The sequence below is a fragment of the Dreissena polymorpha genome, chromosome 11 (genome assembly GCF_020536995.1).
Source record: "Dreissena polymorpha isolate Duluth1 chromosome 11, UMN_Dpol_1.0, whole genome shotgun sequence".
Lineage (NCBI taxonomy): Eukaryota > Metazoa > Mollusca > Bivalvia > Myida > Dreissenidae > Dreissena > Dreissena polymorpha.
Window position 1 is genome coordinate 5,227,319 of NC_068365.1, and position 18,773 is coordinate 5,246,091.

An 18,773-nucleotide genomic window follows, 5' to 3' on the forward strand; every position below is an offset into this window, starting at 1 on the left:
AACAAATGTACCAGGTATTTTAAAAATCTCACAATAAATGACATAGTTATGGCCCGGACAAGATCATTTAGGGCCATTTTTTACCTTTAAACTCAAAGTGTGACCTTGACGTTGCAGATATCGACGTAATTCTTTCGCGCGACACACCCTCCAATGATGGTGAACAAATGTGCCAAATGATTTTAAAATATCACAATGAACAACATAGTTATGGCCCGGACAAGCTCATTTATGGTCATTTTTGACCTTTGAACTCAGTGTGACCTTGACCTTGGAGTTATCGACATAATTCTTTCACGCGACACACTGTCCAATGATGGTGAACAAATGTGCCAAATGATTTTAAAATATCACAATGAACAACATAGTTATGGCCCGGACAAGCTCATTTATGGTCATTTTTGACCTTTGAACTCAGTGTGACCTTGACCTTGGAGTTATCGACATAATTCTTTCACGCAACACACTGTCCAATGATGGTGAACAAAATGCCAAATGATTTTAAAATCTCACAATAAATGACACAGTTATGGCCTGGACAAGCTCATTTATGGCCATTTTTGACCTTTGAACTCAAAGTGTGACCTCGACATGGAGATATCGATGTAATTCTTTCGCGCAACACACCGTCCAATGATGGTGAACAAATGTGCCAAATGATTTTAAAATATCACAATGAACAACATAGTTATGGCCCGGACAAGCTCATTTATGGTCATTTTTGACCTTTGAACTCAGTGTGACCTTGACCTTGGAGTTATCGACATAATTCTTTCCAGCGACACACTGTCCAATGATGGTGAACAAATATGCCAAATGATTTTAAAATCTCACAATGAATGACACAGTTATGGCCTGGACAAGCTCATTTATGGCCATTTTTGACCTTTGAACTCAAAGTGTGACCTTGACCTTGGAGATATCGATGTAATTCTTTCGCGCAACACACAGTCCAATGATGGTGAACAAATGTGCCAAATGATTTTAAAATATCACAATGAACAACATAGTTATGGCCCGGACAAGCTCATTTATGGTCATTTTTGACCTTTGAACTCAGTGTGACCTTGACCTTGGAGTTATCGACATAATTCTTTCACGCGACACACTGTCCAATGATGGTGAACAAATATGCCAAATGATTTTAAAATCTCACAATGAATGACACAGTTATGGCCTGGACAAGCTCATTTATGGCCATTTTTGACCTTTGAACTCAAAGTGTGACCTTGACCTTGGAGATATCGATGTAATTCTTTCGCGCAACACACCGTCCAATGATGGTGAACAAATGTGCCAAATGATTTTAAAATCTCACAATGAACGACATAGTTATGGCCCGGATCTCACAATAAATGATCAATTTATTGCCCAGACAAGCATTTGACCCTTGAACTCCAAGTGTGACCTTGGCCTTAAAGATATCGACATACTTTTTTCACGCAACACACCATCCCATGATGGTGAACAAATGTACTAAGTTATTTTAAAATCTTACGATAAATTACATAGTGTCCGGACAAACTTTCGGTTGAAAACACACTAATTGACCCTGTGACCTAGTTTTTGACCCGGCATGACCCATATTCAAACTTGACCTATACATCATCAAGATACAACTTGTGACCAAGTTTGGTGAAGATCGGATGAAATTTCGAGACAGACCGACAGAAAGACCGACCGACAAAGTAACTCCTATATAGCCCCCCATTACCATTGGTAATTGGTAATGGGGTTATAATAAAATAGTATGTTTTTATATATTTGAAAATATTAAATAATGAAATTAAGTTTTTCTGCATTTCATCTGTGTAACATTATGCACAAGTTCAGACAATTTATACATCAATGAAAAAAACAATATTTTATTCTTATAAATTCAACAAAAAATGGATGCCATTTAAACAATCTTGAAGCTACAAATAACCTGTTCAGGTTGGTGTATGAATTTGCTTGAATGACAAATCTCAAACAGAAAAACAGGCCATGAGGGTAGATTATCTGATCAGAATGGAATATTGAACGCTTTCCCACTCAGAAGCAAAGTGAAAATGGCTATTTGCAAACAGCATAAAACCAGAACAGTCTGTGAGTAACTCTCAATCTGTTCAGGTTTTATGCTGTTTGCTACTCATCAGTATCATAGGGTTGTATATTAAGAAAGAACTTAAATTTAGTTAGATTTTCTAAAGGACTTCAAATGCATCAAAATGTATTTCTGTATGGTAAAGAGATAAATTTACATGAACAAGGTTGTACATATTTAATATTTAAACACAAGTTCAAATGAATTTTAATTAAGTTTACTGAATTCAGACAGTAGGTAATGAATGGGGAAGGGAATCTGATGGTATACATAACAGAAAGAGAACAATTTTAATGAAAAACATTATGTAAAATCCAATTAAAATTGCACCAGTTTAAATAGTGTGTATATATCAAGCAATATTTATTTGTTAGTAACATATTTTGATCAATAAAGAAACCAAATTTACTTCAGGTGTCCTTGCAACCTTGTGAACCTAGGTCACTTGTTAAATGTTTAAGAAATTTGGACAAACCAAGGGGGTTTTGTTTAAAATTCTAACACTACACGCAACTTGTTTTCTATAGACAAAGGAGGAAATCAAGTGTGGGTTATTCTGCAATAATTATGGGCAGAGCTTAATGTTTCGAAAATAGTTCCGAATAAATAAAGAAAATATTGCAGTAAAATGCATGTGCTAAAACCCGCTCTAAAAGAAATGTAATAAATGCAGCATGTATATAAATGTAATGAAACAACAAATTGTATATTTAGTGATAAGTGGCATAACCACGCATACAAAGAATGTTATTTGTTAGGAAACATAATGAAGAAAACATTTATAGCATGTCAGCGTTTCAGTAGCATCAACGTGACGTCGTTTAGTTTCTACAATTTTTGTTCTCAATGAAAGTATCGTCATTTGCAAAATATTTATGAATGAAAACGACGTCATATGTTTGTACAATTCAATGACGTAACTAAATAGTGAACTTTGTACTAAGAAGGGTGGAGTATTGAAAAAAGTAAATAACACAACACACAAAATATTTCAAAATTAAACATTTTAATTTAAAGAAAACAATACAAAAAGAACAGAAAACTTGAATCAAGATTCCATTGCAGTGTGAACAGTCTTATAAGGGACATCACTCTCTGCCTTTAGGACTGCTAGTTTAACAAAAGTCTCTGTTAAATCCAGTCAAGACAGAACGTGTTGTCAAATAAATGTATATGTATTACAAAGCCATCTCTTTACAACACCATATACCTTGTACATGATTGAGTATCCCTATACCAGATTCACTTATTTAACAATTTGCACCATAATGAATAGCACTAACTCAGAGTTTTGACTTCGCACTCATGCAATTTTCATGAAAATTAACTGAACGCTTGCAATATGCATGGTAATTTAAGTTAAGATATCATGAACACATCGGCCCAGATTTTACAGTGTTTTTCAGGTATGTCATTTGAGTCGTGTTCTGAGAAAACTGGGCATAACGCATATGCGTAAAGTGTCGTCCGAGATAAGCCTGAGCAGTCCGCACAGGCTAATCAGGAACGACACTTTCCGCTTTTATAGTATTTTTAGTTTCAAGGAAGTCCCTCCTTACCGAAAATCAAGTTTAGGCGGAAAGTGTTGTGCCTGATAAGCCTGTGTGGACTGCACAGGCTAATCTGGGATGACACTTTCTGCACATGCATTAAGCCCAGTTTTTTAAGGTATGTCATTTCCTTCCCCTCTATTCTCTGTACTCCAGGAACTGGTGTAATTTCTTCTCTGTATCTGGAGAGAGACCCACTTCCCTGCATGGAAAAACATATTCACTATCATTAAAACATGGACATCAACAGTTCACATTTTAAACTCGTAAATTTGTCTACAAAGTTTATAAAGCCTGGTAATGAAATAAGCAACTTCCTTTAAGAATAAGGCTTACGCCTTATGTGGCCAGAGTAGCTCCTCACCAGTCTGCACAGTCTAGTGAGGAGCTACCCTGTCCGCTATTAATCTCCTTTACCTCTTAGATATATATTACGTCACTCGCAGTCTGTTCAGGTTTTATACTGTTTGCTGCTCATCAGTATCTAAGAATTGGAAATGAAGCCTTTAAAACATGAATTAAGTAGGAAAGGTCATTCGTTAAATAAAACTTTTTAAGGGACTACATATGCATCAAAATACGTATCTAAGAGGTAAAGGGTTAAATAAAATAGTTCCAGAAATATTAATTAGTAAATGTTTGTCAGCTGTCAAGCTGATGAAGACTATTTTGTATTGTTTATCATTTGAAAAGTAATATAAAATTATAGGGGGCCGGGGGAGGGGGGCGGGGCAGCTATAGATCACAGGGGGAGGGGGGCGGGGCAGCTATAGATCACAGGGGGAGGGGGGCGGGGCAGCTATAGATCACAGGGGGAGGGGGGCGGGGCAGCTATAGATCACAGGGGGAGGGGGGCGGGGCAGCTATAGATCACAGGGGGAGGGGGGCGGGGCAGCTATAGATCACAGGGGGAGGGGGGCGGGGCAGCTATAGATCACAGGGGGAGGGGGGCAGGGCAGCTATAGATCACAGGGGGAGGGGGGCGGGGCAGCTATAGATCACAGGGGGAGGGGGGCGGGGCAGCTATAGATCACAGGGGGAGGGGGGCGGGGCAGCTATAGATCACAGGGGGAGGGGGGCGGGGCAGCTATAGATCACAGGGGGAGGGGGGCGGGGCAGCTATAGATCACAGGGGGAGGGGGGGCGGGGCAGCTATAGATCACAGGAATCTTTGTTTATTGATACATCTTGGGATGAAATAATCAGACAAACAAAGACAACTCACAGCAGCTGACTTCCAAATGTGTTGACAATCATGTACACGGAGCTCTTCAGTGCTGTCTGCAGCTGATGTTTGTACAGGGTCTCAGTGGTTGCCATGGTATCACGCTGGCCACGCCTAGCAACCCCTCCCGTCAACTTCAAGTGCTTCTCAACATTCTACAAACAGATTGCATACCGCCTTGGAAATTGATAATTTGAGGTTTGTTCCGAGGAATCATTAAACCCTTTAATGCATGTGCGTAGTGTCATCCCAGATTAGCCTGTGCAGTCCGCACAGGCTAATCAGGGATGACACTTTCCACCTAAACAGGATTTTTGTGTGGAAAAGAATCCCTTTAAACCAAAAAATCCATAAAAGCTGCCAAAGCATCGTCCCTGATTAGCATATGGGGAGTTAAAAAACTAATCTGGGACCACACTTTACGCACATTCATTCAGCACAATTTTTCCAGAAAAAGTTTATGAAGGCAAAAAGGAACACTATATTAAAGTTTACATTTAATTTTCTGTAAAAACTTTATCTTTGGATATAATTATAGCATTTATTTTTTATATAACAGATTATACGCTCAGTATGCAAATATGCCCCTAGTTGAATCCTTGTAAGTATTTATTTCTTGGTCCATTTTAATAAGTGTATATCCAAACATAGGTCAACTTGAGGTAAGGTCATGTGTATGCATTGAGTGTTTAAGTATCAAAGCTTTTTCGTAAGTAGTATCTAGTTAAATGAACAGATAATTTCGGCTAACCAAGTATTTAAACCTTCAGAATTAGTCTAACTAAAAATGTAGGACTATGTCATGGTCAATATGAGGTCAGGTGATTGAGGTGTTAAAGGGTGTTCATAGATAACATCCTTGCAAGTATCAAGACCTAGATGCAAGAAAAAAACAACATTTGGGGAATAAGAATGTCACTGGGGGTGATCATGTGACAAACAAGATGGCGACGTCCATGCAGAGACAGGTATTTTTCGCCGTTTGATACCGTTTATTACTTTTATTAATTGTTAAAATGCCTCTCACTTTCCAGCCATATAAACAAGAAAATGATTAGCATTTATATCAGATTAATATTGCTTTATATCTCAACTTTACTCACTGCAATTTTTCTTAGCAGGAGCTGTAATTTTGTGACCCACTTAGAAATTTTGCAGAAAGTAAAGCGGAGATATAGAGCGAATATTAATACGATATAAATGCTAAAAACTATCTTTCTGATATGGCTGGAAAGTGAGCCCCATTTTAACAAATAATAAAAGTAATAAAGGGTATAAAACAACGAAAAATGGCTGCCTCAGCATTGACGTGACCATCTTGCTTGTCACATGATAACCCCCAGTGAATCTGGACCTTCTGAATTATTCTTATCGAAAATTAGGTTCATGTAAAACTAAACATGAGGTCAGTTGAGGTGCATGTGTCAACAGAGTTCAAAGATATCAGCTAGCTAGTATCAGGGCTTTGCATGCAGGATATTTTTTGTTTGTTGTCATTTTGGGTTAACCTAGTACAGACAGACAGACAGACAAACATCAATGGCTATATTCCACTCTACATCAGTAGATGTCTGGGGCATGGACAAAAACAACAACCATAGAATAAAGGCTTATTTAAACAAAGAGGTGTCAGTGAAAGAGGAACACAGTATTAAGATCAGACCGAGCTTTATGATCTGCCTGTATGTGTACCTCGTGAAGACTGAGCACAGCAGAGATGATGTCAGACAGGGACATCTGGACCACGCCAAACAGGTCCTCAGTGACCGACACCTTCACCAGCCACGCCAGCGCTGAATCAGAACCAAGAGTACCGTAATTACTCTTAGTTTTCAGACACTAAAAAATATTTATTTTTTTCGTGTCCAAAAATTTAGATACAGAAAATATTCAAAAATTACCGGTGTCCAAAAATTTTGAGACAAAATTTAAATCTCCGAAAAATATAATTATATTGAAATAAAAACAATGAATCAATGCACAATAGTGTTTCTACTTTGAAATAAATACAACGTCACAGCTTTGCTAACTCTTGCCTGAAATGATACAGAACAAAAAAGTAAAACATTTAACATAGTGCTTCCTTAATAGGAAGATATCATTTGAAATGCTGTTGGGTGAAGCGATTGTTTTCTACCAGTATACATGTTTCTGCATGCGTCTCCCATGTTTTATGACTTTATTCCATTTGTAAAAACCCATGATTGAAGTGTTACAAGATAAGTGAATACAGTGCAGAAATCTGGTAAAATAGTGCTGTAAAATATACTGTCAGAAAATTAAGAGTCATTAATGATAAACAAAAAAGTGCATGGCAGAAAATTAAGAGTCACGAAAAACAAGGCTATTGTCAAGCAAATTGGTCCCCTACCGGCTCCACCATTGTCAGAAATTCCATCATTTTCAGAAAAAAAAGGGTTACCATAGCAACCACAATTTTTGATGTAGGAACAAAACGAAATAACGTGCATAATGTCCATATTGCCATCTATCCATGTTGCAAGTTTCATTAAAAAATATTAAGAACTTTTAAAGTTATCGCAGGATCCAGAAAAACACAATTTTCAGCAGTATTTCTAGTCTATTTGTTGCCATAGCAACCAGAATTTTTGACATAGGAACAAAATGAAATGACGAGCATAATGTCCATATTGCCATCTATTTATGTTTCAAGTTTCATGAAAAAATATTAAGAACTTTTTAAGTTATCGCAGGATCCAGGAAAGTGTGACAGACAGACAAAAGTGTGACAGACAGACAGACTCACAGACGCACAGAGCGCAAACCATAAGTCCCCTCCGGTGAAACCGGTAGGGGACAATAACTATTTTGGCCAAAAAAGGGGGTGTCTGAAAACTTAAAGAAATTACCGTGAGTAGAGTTACCATGATAACATATGGGTCGTTTAGTTGTATTTGATATACAATTAAGCTTGAATGATTTTTCAAAGGGAATTAATGTTTGAAAAACAAATGTGTTTGTGAAACACTATGTCCCACCCTATATTTGACCTTGAAGGATGACCTTGACCTTTCACCATTCAAAATGTGCAGCTCCATGAGATACACATTTATGCCAAATATGAAGTTGCTATCTTCAATATTGCAAACTTTATGGCAAATGTTAAAATTTGACGCAAACAAACCAACAAGCAAAGCAACAAACAAACAGACAGGGCAAAAACAATATGTCCCCCAGTATAGACTGGGGGACATAAAAAGCACTGATTATGTACAAAAAATGGCAGACAAAACTGAAAGCTAACAAAATTGCAGGCTGACAAAATTGCAGCCTGACACTATTGCAGACCGACATCATTGAAGACAGACAACATTGCATAAAATGTAATTAAATTGACACATTTAAAAGAAAAAGCTTTTTTCTGTATAGCCACTAACTCATATGCAAATGAAAAACGAGCCACTTGTGAGCGTTACAAGCATGATGCGTTCTCAACATTTATCTTAATTCACATTATATGGGTTAGAAACTTAATTTTGGTTATTAATTTTCATTCTACTGTTTTTTGTAAGTTTGTGCATACAAACTAATTAATGACCTACATATCCACTGATGGAAACCACAGACAGAGAGCCAATAACCGCCAAAGTGAACAGATATAACCATAAAGTCATTACCAACATGGCATGAACACATACCAGCACCCATTTTAAAGTTCCATAAATAAGGGCTAATAAGCCATATCATGCAAAAAAGGGTCTTCTGCCATTTGCAGTCAGTGTTGTTCTCAAACAGCTTGTGCATTCTGGAAAGGAGCTACACTGATGGCAATAAAGTCGTGCAAGGTTTCGTGGTCTCATTAATGATAAGCGGACAAATCAACTTCTGACGGATTGCAAAGATGCGCACAACGGACTGGACCTACGCTGGCGGAATTCTGCATAAGACCCAATTTCGCATGACTCGGCTCATATACCTTCCACTGCCCAGATCTGCACGTAGGCCGACACAAAGAGACTCTTAGATCTGGACTCTGTCGACTCCCACGTGAAGAAAGTCAGAACTTTTCGCTTCTTGATTCCATTTATGATCTGAAATACCATACATGTGACGAAACACGAGTATTTATCTCCGTATTTAATTTTGAAATTTAAAATTTGACTTAAACATACTTTTTAAACCCTTGAAAATAATAATTGCTATTTTAGTGTGTTATTTTTTTTACAGGAGATTATGTTCATTGTTTTCAACTAATTTTTTTTTTAATTCCCGACGTGAGAATGTCAAATGTGAATATATAAGAACTTTGGGTTCTAGAAGTTGATCAAACCTCTTAACCCTTAACTGAAGTAAAATTAAGAAATTTTAGTACAAACAAATGTTGATGCCCTGAAAAGGACACCAGATTCTTACTCGTTCTCGCACAGTGGACTTGTTCTCTCCTTCCACAGTTGTTTCCCCGTTAGAATGAGTCGTAGTGACCCCAGCTGAATAGCGAGACAAGACAATTATAGGAAAACGGGGCTAAATGCATGGGCACAAAATGTCGTCCCATATAAGCTTGTGCAGTCTGCACAGGCTAATCAGGGACAACACTTTGCGTCTAATTTGGATTTTTCCTAAGAAAAGACTTCCTTTCAACAAAACCAAGACCATGAAAGCGGAAAGTGTTGTCCCTGATGAGGCTGTGCGGATTACACAGGCTAATCTGCAGAGACACTTTACAAACATGCATTAACCCTTTCAGTGCGGGAACCGAATTTTGAAGGCCTTTGCAAACAGTTTGGATCCAGATGAGATGCCACAGAACGTGGCGTCTCATCTGGATCCAAACTGTTTGCTATTCTGATAGTATTTTTTGAACAAAAATCGAAGAAATGCTAATTGTAGAAATTCAGCAGACGACATTTTAGCAGACGACACATTTGCCAGCATGCAAAGGGTTAAGCCCCATTTTTGCCATGGCAAGGCTCGTAGACATATACAACAGATTTCTGTGTTTACCACAAACAGTAAGTATCTCCAGGTCACATCTGGTTGGCTGTGGTGCTTATAGCCTGCATGAAGCTATAACTAAATAACACAATATGATTTTCAAGGAGTTGTTGAATCATTTCTTGTTCATTATTTACCATCATAAAATTATACGTAAGGGACAAAAAACAACAACTGAATAAAACAAGAGCACTGCCTTGCGGGTGCAGACCGCTCATCTATTTTCTTTTTAAAGGTGAAGGGACTCTCATTTTCAATCACAAAGGAGGGAGGGGTGGAGTGAAGAGGGGTGTATAGTGTGGGGGTGTGGACATTTATTACATTATTTTCCTAAAATGCAAATTCGGGTGGGGGGAGGGGGGGAGGGTTGGAATTCTTGGGTGCGAAGGATGACGGTATTTCAAACATAAAATAATAAAAATAAATATTTGTGTTTTTAACCGTTTCAAAAAAAATAATTTGGGGGGGGGTTGGGTGGGGGGGGGGGGTATAGTGTGAGGGTGTGGTGGTCATTTGTGACATGATCTTAAAAAAAATTAAAAAAAAATAGGAGGGGGATTCGGGGGGGGGGGGGGGGGGAGGGGGGGGGAAAGGGGGGGGAGGGCACGGGGGACGGTTTGGGTGGAGTCTATTGTGGTATGTCAGGTAAGAGTAGTTTTGTCAAAGTATCAATCAAATATAATCATAAATAAAGAAATACAGTCAAAACTGACCTAACGGCCACCTGAATTTACCGGTCACCTGCAGACAACGGTCAGTCTGGAATCCCCCCGACGAAAAACACTCTATATTACACCTGAATTTAACGGCCACCTGTCCATAACGGCCAACGGCCACTATATTTAACTCCGAAATTCATGTTTGAACTTAAATCAACGGTCAAGCGTCAGACGTCTCGAATCGCGAAAATTAAAAACACTGCACATCATTTGTCCATCTATTTTGCGGTTAAAGCGTTTGGTAGCGGTAATTGCCTTTGATATTATAAAAACGGCCCGCTGCGAGTAAACAAATAATAAGGTGTTGAGAAGGTTTGTTTTCCGGGGATAATTGTGGGGGTTTCTTCAACAGAAAATATGTCAGAGTTTTTGACACGTTTAAAGTAATAATCGCTAATTATATGACCGCTAATTAGTGCATTGTACTTACAACATTGAGTATCGATTTTAAAATAACATTTTCGGATCATTCTTTAAAAGAGCTTTCTAGCGTTCACAACACTTTTAAAAGCAATCGGAATAAATATTCACGGAATAACAATAAGTGGTAAACTTAAGTTCCTCACATTAGAGGAGCGAGTCAAATGTTTGAAACTATTTGCATCTGGAAAAAGTTTGCGTGTAATAGCAAGTGAGCTCTGTGTTGGACGTACGCAAGTATAGAGTGTGCTTAAGCGTAAGCGAGAAATTATGGAGAAGTATGAATCGAATGCAAATGTGAGTTTGAAGCGTTTTGTATGAGGTTGTTAAATTAAAATGCCTTTTGTGTGATGTTTGCGTACGAATAAATTTTAAAAAACTTTTTGCGCCTTTTTCTTTGAATTAGAACGGAACAATATCACCGTACTATCGGTTTATGAAAGCGAATCCACTTTTTAGACTTGTACGGACGTAACGTAAACGGCACGTCACAAGTTTTATTTACTGAATGATCGAGATGCATGAGTAAATAATTATACTAGCGTTGATAAATTCATTGCTTTAGTTTAATAACAATATGAAATTAAATCAATCTATAAGATGTTATTATGTATTATTCAATGCAAGTAAATTCTGTTATCATGCTTAGTTAACGGCAATGAGCATCTATTCAACACTGTATGCAAACGACTGGGTGGGGTTACGAGGTAGCACTACTACCAACTGACAAACCATCTTAAAATTGTGATCCGAATTCAACGGTCACCTGTGGACAACGGTCACTTTGGCCATTTCCCTTGACTGACCGCTGAATTCAGGTTTGACTGTAATATGGCAATTTTAGCAACATTTAATAATTTGACCTTGAGAGTCAAGGTCATTCAAAGGTCACGGTAAAATTCAACTTGCCAGGTACAGTAACCTCATGATAGCATGAAAGTATTTGAAGTTTGAAAGCAATAGCCTTGATAGTTAAGAAGTAAAGTGGATCGAAACACAAAATTTAACCATATATTCAAAGTTACTAAGTCAAAAAAGGGCCATAATTCCGTAAAAATGACAACCAGAGTTATGCAACTTGTCCTTTTACTGTACCCTTATGATAGTTTGTGAGTGTTCCAAGTATGAAAGCAATATCTATGATACTTTAGGGGTAAAGTTGACCAAAACACAAAACTTAACCAAATTTTCAATTTTCTAAGTATAAAGGGCCCATAATTCCGTCCAAATGCCAGTCAGAGTTATATAACTTTGCCTGCACAGTCCCCTTATGATAGTTAATAAGTGTTGCAAGTATGAAAGCAATAGCTTTGATACTGTAGGAATAAAGTGGACCTAAACACAAAACTTAACCAAATTTTCAATTTTTCTAAGTATAAAAAGGGCCCATAATTCTGTCAAAATGCCAGTCAGAGTTACATTACTTTGCCTGCACAGTCCCCTTATGATAGTTAGTAAGTGTTGCAAGTATGAAAGCAATAGCTTTGATACTTACGGAATAAAATGGACCTAAACACAAAACTTAACCAAAATTTTCAATTTTCTAAGTATAAAAAGGGCACATAATTCTGTAAAAATGCACGCCAGAGTTATCTAACTTTGACTGCCCAGTCCCCTCATGATAGTAAGTAAGTGTACCAAGTTTGAATGCAATAGCATTGATACTTTCTGAGAAAAGTGGACCTAAACGCAAAACTTAACCAAAATTTTCAATTTTCTAAGTATAAAAAGGGCACATAATTGTGTCAAATTGCATGCCAGAGTTATCTAACTTTGCCTGCCCAGTCCTCTCATGATAGTAAGTAAGTGTACCAAGTTTGAATGCAATAGCATTGATACTTTCTGAGAAAAGTGGACCTAAACGCAAAACTTAACCGGACGCCAACGCCGACGCCAAGGTGATGACAATAGCTCATAATTTTTTTTCAAAAAATAGATGAGCTAAAAAAGATATTCTATTATAGACAATGCTTATTTTTTAAATTTTACCACATGAACTGTTGAACATGACAGGTCCCATTAGAATACAGGAAAAGAAGACCGTACCTTTCTCCGTATTGTTGTTCTGCCGTACGGGCGCGCTGGCAAGAATCTTCCAATTCACTTCCTGCACTGAGTCACTGAGTTCGTTGATGACAGACAGACACACTGACGAGATCTTGTTCCAGTTGTGGGGGTGGCCACCTGCAGGGGACAGTGGCAGGGCAGGTTACGACGGGGTCATAGCCAAGGGACAGAAGCAGGGCAGGCTAGAAATGGGGTCATAGCCAGGGGACAAAAGATGGGATTGGGGTCATAGCCACAAGACTATCCCGGAAAAGAGCTCTGTCATGTTTACAAACAAATTAAACCGTGTATATTGCAAAGTTTTATACGTCCCAAGTTTGAATTTAAAAAGTTTATGGGAATTGTACATTGAGATAACACTATACTGGCTGCTCTATAATCTTACAGTCTGTAAGGGCTGTTGTCAAAAACAACAACTTATTGTTATAGTGGGTAACAGTAGGTATAAACATGGTAGTAAAAGTTTGGACCAAAAATAGAATGTTTGAATTAAATAAAAAAGTCTTTTTTTGTGTTTGTTCATCATTGATATTTTCATTTTTCCCCCTGGTAACAGACACCTGAGCAGTCTTTTTACACTTTTTATTTGTCATGACTTGTTGAGTAATTGGAGACGACCATTGGCAATTGAGACACAAGTTTACCTTTGAGAACGTGAAAATATGAAATTGTACCTCGGTGTATATAAATATTTTAATTGTGACCTTGAACTTTGAACTAGAGACACATGATGAACATAAACTTAAGATCACAAATTCAATAATCTAAACTAATCATAAAACAATAAAAGCAGGGCGTTAAGTGCACAAGTTCGATCTCTGGGAAAAATAGAGATTCAGGAAGAACTGGGCATGTGTGTACACCGTCATCGGAGAGCAAGTGCTCTCAGCACAGACTAATCAAGGACAACCCTTCATGCTAGTCTGGAATTTTCATTTAAAGAAATTTCTATTAACAAAAATCCAGATTTGCAGATAGTGTCATCCCTGACAGTCTGTACTGACAGCACAGGCTAATCCGGAACAACACTTTATGCACATGCATTTAGCCCAGTTTTCAATAATCTGGCTTTTTAGAATGACATTGGTACTGTACCTGGTTGACTGAGACTGAACAGCTCCCTGCGACGCACATAGGAATGCTGGGATAGCTTGGTCAGGTCCTGGAAACCCAGAGCCTGAAGTGTACACAAAGAGGGGCTGAGTTAATAATGGGAATGCTGGGATAGCTTGGTCAAGTCCTGGAAACCCAGAGCCTTAAGTGTACACAAAGAGGGGCTGAGTTAACACATAGGAATGCTGGGATAGCTTGGTCAGGTCCTGGAAACCCACAGCCTGAAGTGTACACAAAGAGGGGCTGAGTTAATAATGGGGAATGCTGGGATAGCTTGGTCAGATCTTGGAAACCCAGAGCCTGAAGTGTACACAAAGAGAGGCTGAGTTAACACATGGGAATGCTGGGATAGCTTGGTCAGGTCCTGGAAACCCAGAGCCTGAAGTGTACACAAAGAGGGGCTGAGTTAACACATAGGAATGCTGGGATAGCTTGGTCAGGTCCTGGAAACCCAGAGCCTGAAGTGTACACAAAGAGGGGCTGAGTTAATAATGGGAATGCTGGGATAGCTTGGTCAGATCTTGGAAACCCAGAGCCTGAAGTGTACACAAAGAGAGGCTGAGTTAACACATGGGAATGCTGGGATAGCTTGGTCAGGTCCTGGAAACCCATAGCCTGAAGTGTACACAAAGAGGGGCTGAGTTAACACATAGGAATGCTGGGATAGCTTGGTCAGGTCCTGGAAACCCATAGCCTGAAGTATACACAAAGAGGGGCTGAGTTAACACATGGGAATGCTGGGATAGCTTGGTCAGGTCCTGGAAACCCATAGCCTGAAGTATACACAAAGAGGGGCTGAGTTAAAAGATTGGGAATGCTGGGATAGCTTGGTCAGATCCTGGAAACCCAGAGCCTGAAGTATACACAAAGAGGGGCTGAGTTAACACATAGGAATGCTGGGATAACTTGGTCAGATCTTGGAAACCCAGAGCCTGAAGTGTACACAAAGAGGGGCTGAGTTAACACATAGGAATGCTGGGATAGCTTGGTCAGGTCCAGGAAACCCAGAGCCTGAAGTATACACAAAGAGGGGCTGAGTTAACACATGGGAATGCTGGGATAGCATGGTCTGGTCCTGGATACCCAGAGCCTGAGGTGTACACAAAGAGGGGCTGAGTTAACACATAGGAATGCTGGGATAGCTTGGTCAGGTCCTGGAAACCCATAGCCTGAAGTATACACAAAGAGGGGCTGAGTTTCACATAGGAATGCTGGGATAGATAGCTTGGTCAGATCTTGGAAACCCAGAGCCTGAAGTGTACACAAAGAGGGGCTGAGTTAACACATAGGAATGCTGGGATAGCATGGTCTGGCCCTGGATACCCAGAGCCTTCAAGTGTACACAAAGAGGGGCTGAGTTAACACATAGGACTGCTGGGATAGCTTGGTCAGGTCCAGGAAACCCAGAGCCTGAAGTGTACAAAAAGAGGGGCTGAGTTAACACATAGGAATGCTGGGATAGCTTTGTCAGATCCTGGAAACCAAGGGCCTGAAGTGTACACAGGGAGGGGCTGGGTTAACAAGACTTGCAGAATGCCACCATTAACTGTTTAAAATAAAAAAAAGAGGGCTCACCTGAAAAGGAGTCGGTTCATTCAATCTTTACCTAACGTCAAACTTGACCTAGATATTGTCCAGACAAACATCCTGATCAAGTTTCATCATTATTGAACCAAAACTCTGGCGTATGGAGTGTTTTTGTTTTTGTAAGATTTGACCTGGTGACCTATATTTTGAGTTGACCCCCCTAACCAAACATCAAACTTTGCTTACAACAATAAATATTTTGACCAAGATTTATAAAATCTGAAACAAAATTGTGACCTCTAGAGTGTTTACAAGGATTTTGTATAATATAATGAAAATTTGGACAATCTAAGGGCAATAATTATGGCATTAATTATGTGATTTTGCTCATTATCAAACTTGACTGAGATATTTCAGCAACTTTCATAAACAATGCTTGAGAAGTGTGAATGCTAGAGTGTTTACAAACCAAATGTGGATGGACAGACGGCGGACAAAGACCAATCCTAAAACGTGAGCTAAAAAGTGTGTTTCACTGATCTGAGCCATTTTCCAACTTGTCACACTGTCATGTTATGCATGAAAGGAGCTTGAAATAAATAAACTTGGAAACTTGGAAATCAATAAAACCAATGTATTGACTAAGTTTCATGATGATTAAGCAAAAATAGTGACTTCTATAGTTTTCCATCACAAGGTTTCTCTCTATTCACATAAGGAAAACTGCCCCACCCCCCTGGTGGCCATGTTTTTTTACCGTTCGGGACCTTTTGCGAACTCATCTGAGATATATATAAAACCAATCTTTTCACCAAGTTTCATGATGATTGGGCAAAAAATGTGACTTCTAGAGTGTTCACAAGCTTTTTTTTACTATATAAATATAAGAAAACTGCCCCCATGTTATTCAACTGACCGGAACCATTTTTGAACTCAACTCTCGTATCAAGGAAACAAATGTTCTGACCAAATTTCATGAAAATCTGCCAAAAATGTGACTTCTAGAGTGTTCACATGTTTTCACTATATAGATATAGAGAAAAATGCCCCGCCCACTGGCAGCCATGCTTTTTCACCAATCTGGACCATTTTCGAACTCTTCCGAGATATCAATAAAACCAATGTTTTCACCAACTTTCATGATGATTGGGCAAAAATTGTGACTTTTACAAGGTTTCTTTATAGCCAAATAAGGAAAACTGCCCCGACCACTGGCGGCCATGTTTTTCAACGGACCAGAACCACTTTTGAACTCAACCAACATATCATTAAGACAAACATTTTGACAAAGTTACATAAAGATTGGGCATGAAATGTGACTTCTACAGTGTTTACACGGTTTTTCTTTGTTTTGACCTAGTGACCTAGTTTTTGACCCAGAATGACCTAGTTTTAAACTCGTTTGAGATATTATTGGGACAAATGTTCTGACCAAGTTTAATGAAGATCAGACAAAAAATGTGGCCTCTAGAGTGTTTACAAGGTATCTCTATAGCCAAATAAGGAAAACTGCCCCGCCAACTTGCGGCCATGTTTTTCAACGGACCAGAACCACTTTTGAACTCAACCAACATATCATTAAGACATACTTTTGACAAAGTTTCTTGAATATTGGGCATGAAATGTGACTCCTACAGTGTCTACAAGGTTTTTGACCCGGCATGACCCAGTTTCGAACTTGACCGAGACATCATTGGAACAAAGCTTCTGACCAAGTTTCATGAAGATTGGAAAAGAAATGTGCCCTCTAGAGTGTTTACGAACAAATGTTAACAGACGGACGACGGACAAAGACCGGTCACAAAAGCTCACCTGAGCAATCAGGGTAGCTAAAAACTACCATGCCACTGTATTAATCTTGCAATTAATATTTTTCCAGAGGTTTTATTAAGATGTACAAATTATTATAAGAGTGTATTACGCTGTCTGTAGCTTACACTTGACAATGCCTGTAGAAAGCTTCTTCAGCAAAGCTGTATTGAAACTGGCAACTTTGTTTAGGTATAATTGAAAGATTTGCATCACTTGTTAACACCCTACATGCCTAGTTATGTATATTGTCTTTTTCTGGGATGTTGTATTTTTAATTTTCAACACATGTCGGATCGAAAACACTAAATGATGACGTCTCAAAGACTTTATGTGCTGTCATTAATGAAAAAACAAGAACTGTGTTTGTGAAACATAATGCCCCCTACTGCGCTTTGAAGCCGTACGGCAGCTATTTTAGAAAAAAAAGACCTTTGACCTTGAATGATGACCTTGACCTTTCACCACTGAAAATGTGCAGCTCCATGAGATACATAAGCATGTCAAATATCAAAATGCTATCTTCAATATTGCAAAAGTTATGACCAAGGTTAAAGTTTTGGGACACACACATAAAATGACAGACAGAAAGGCCCAAAACAATATATCCCCGATCATTTGAGTTAAAAAGTTAATTTTATTGAGTAAAAGTTATTTTGCAAATTGATTAAAACCAGTCATTACATGAAAAGTAAGTATACTCCTTCTCTACATGCAGTTGCTTGGAATTATTGCAAAAACCTTCCTTTTAACCCTTTGCATGCTGGGAAATATGTCGTCTGCTAAAATATCGTCTGCTGAATTTCAAAAATTAGCATTTTCTTCGATTTTTTATCAAAGAATACTATCAGAATAGCAAACAGTTTCGATCCAGATGAGACGCCACGTTCTGTGGCGTCTCATCTGGATCCAAACTGTTTGCAAAGGCCTTCAAAATTCCGTTCCCGCACTGAAAGAGTTAATGAGAATTAACCTAGCTAAGGCAATAATCACAGAGTTGAGCAAAAATTACAATGAACAAGATCACATTTTGAAATCAGAGACACACCAAGAATGAAATAACATAAAATATTTGAAAACTTAAATGTGACAAGCTGCAAGGGACCAAAACTTTATAGCCAAATTATATACAAGCAGTATTCAAATCACATGGGTATATCATTACTGAATATAACGTAAACAATATTCTCTACTATTGCACATAAAAGATGCAGTTGGGCTGATATGTACAAAAGAATACTAAGCTGGATTTTGTAACGTATATTAATTTAGAGACACATTTTTTACTCATCAAAGCGTGG

At 38.4% G+C, this 18,773-nt stretch overlaps 1 protein-coding gene across 2 annotated transcripts in view; it reads right to left on the reverse strand.

Moving 5' to 3' along the window:
- Positions 1 to 3,073: 3,073 nt before the first annotated feature.
- The window catches only part of LOC127850452 (nucleoporin NDC1-like), a 48,832-nt gene continuing 33,132 nt past the window's right edge, over positions 3,074 to 18,773 (reverse strand). For both annotated transcript variants that reach the window (XM_052383488.1, XM_052383487.1), the window contains exons 10-16: positions 14,119 to 14,200; positions 13,003 to 13,140; positions 9,236 to 9,309; positions 8,799 to 8,913; positions 6,554 to 6,654; positions 4,862 to 5,016; positions 3,074 to 3,838 (exon numbers count right to left, since the gene is read on the reverse strand). In XM_052383488.1, coding sequence (XP_052239448.1) covers positions 3,775 to 3,838; positions 4,862 to 5,016; positions 6,554 to 6,654; positions 8,799 to 8,913; positions 9,236 to 9,309; positions 13,003 to 13,140; positions 14,119 to 14,200 — 729 coding nt within the window. In that variant the 3' untranslated portion in view covers positions 3,074 to 3,774. The remainder of the gene's footprint in view (positions 3,839 to 4,861; positions 5,017 to 6,553; positions 6,655 to 8,798; positions 8,914 to 9,235; positions 9,310 to 13,002; positions 13,141 to 14,118; positions 14,201 to 18,773) is intronic.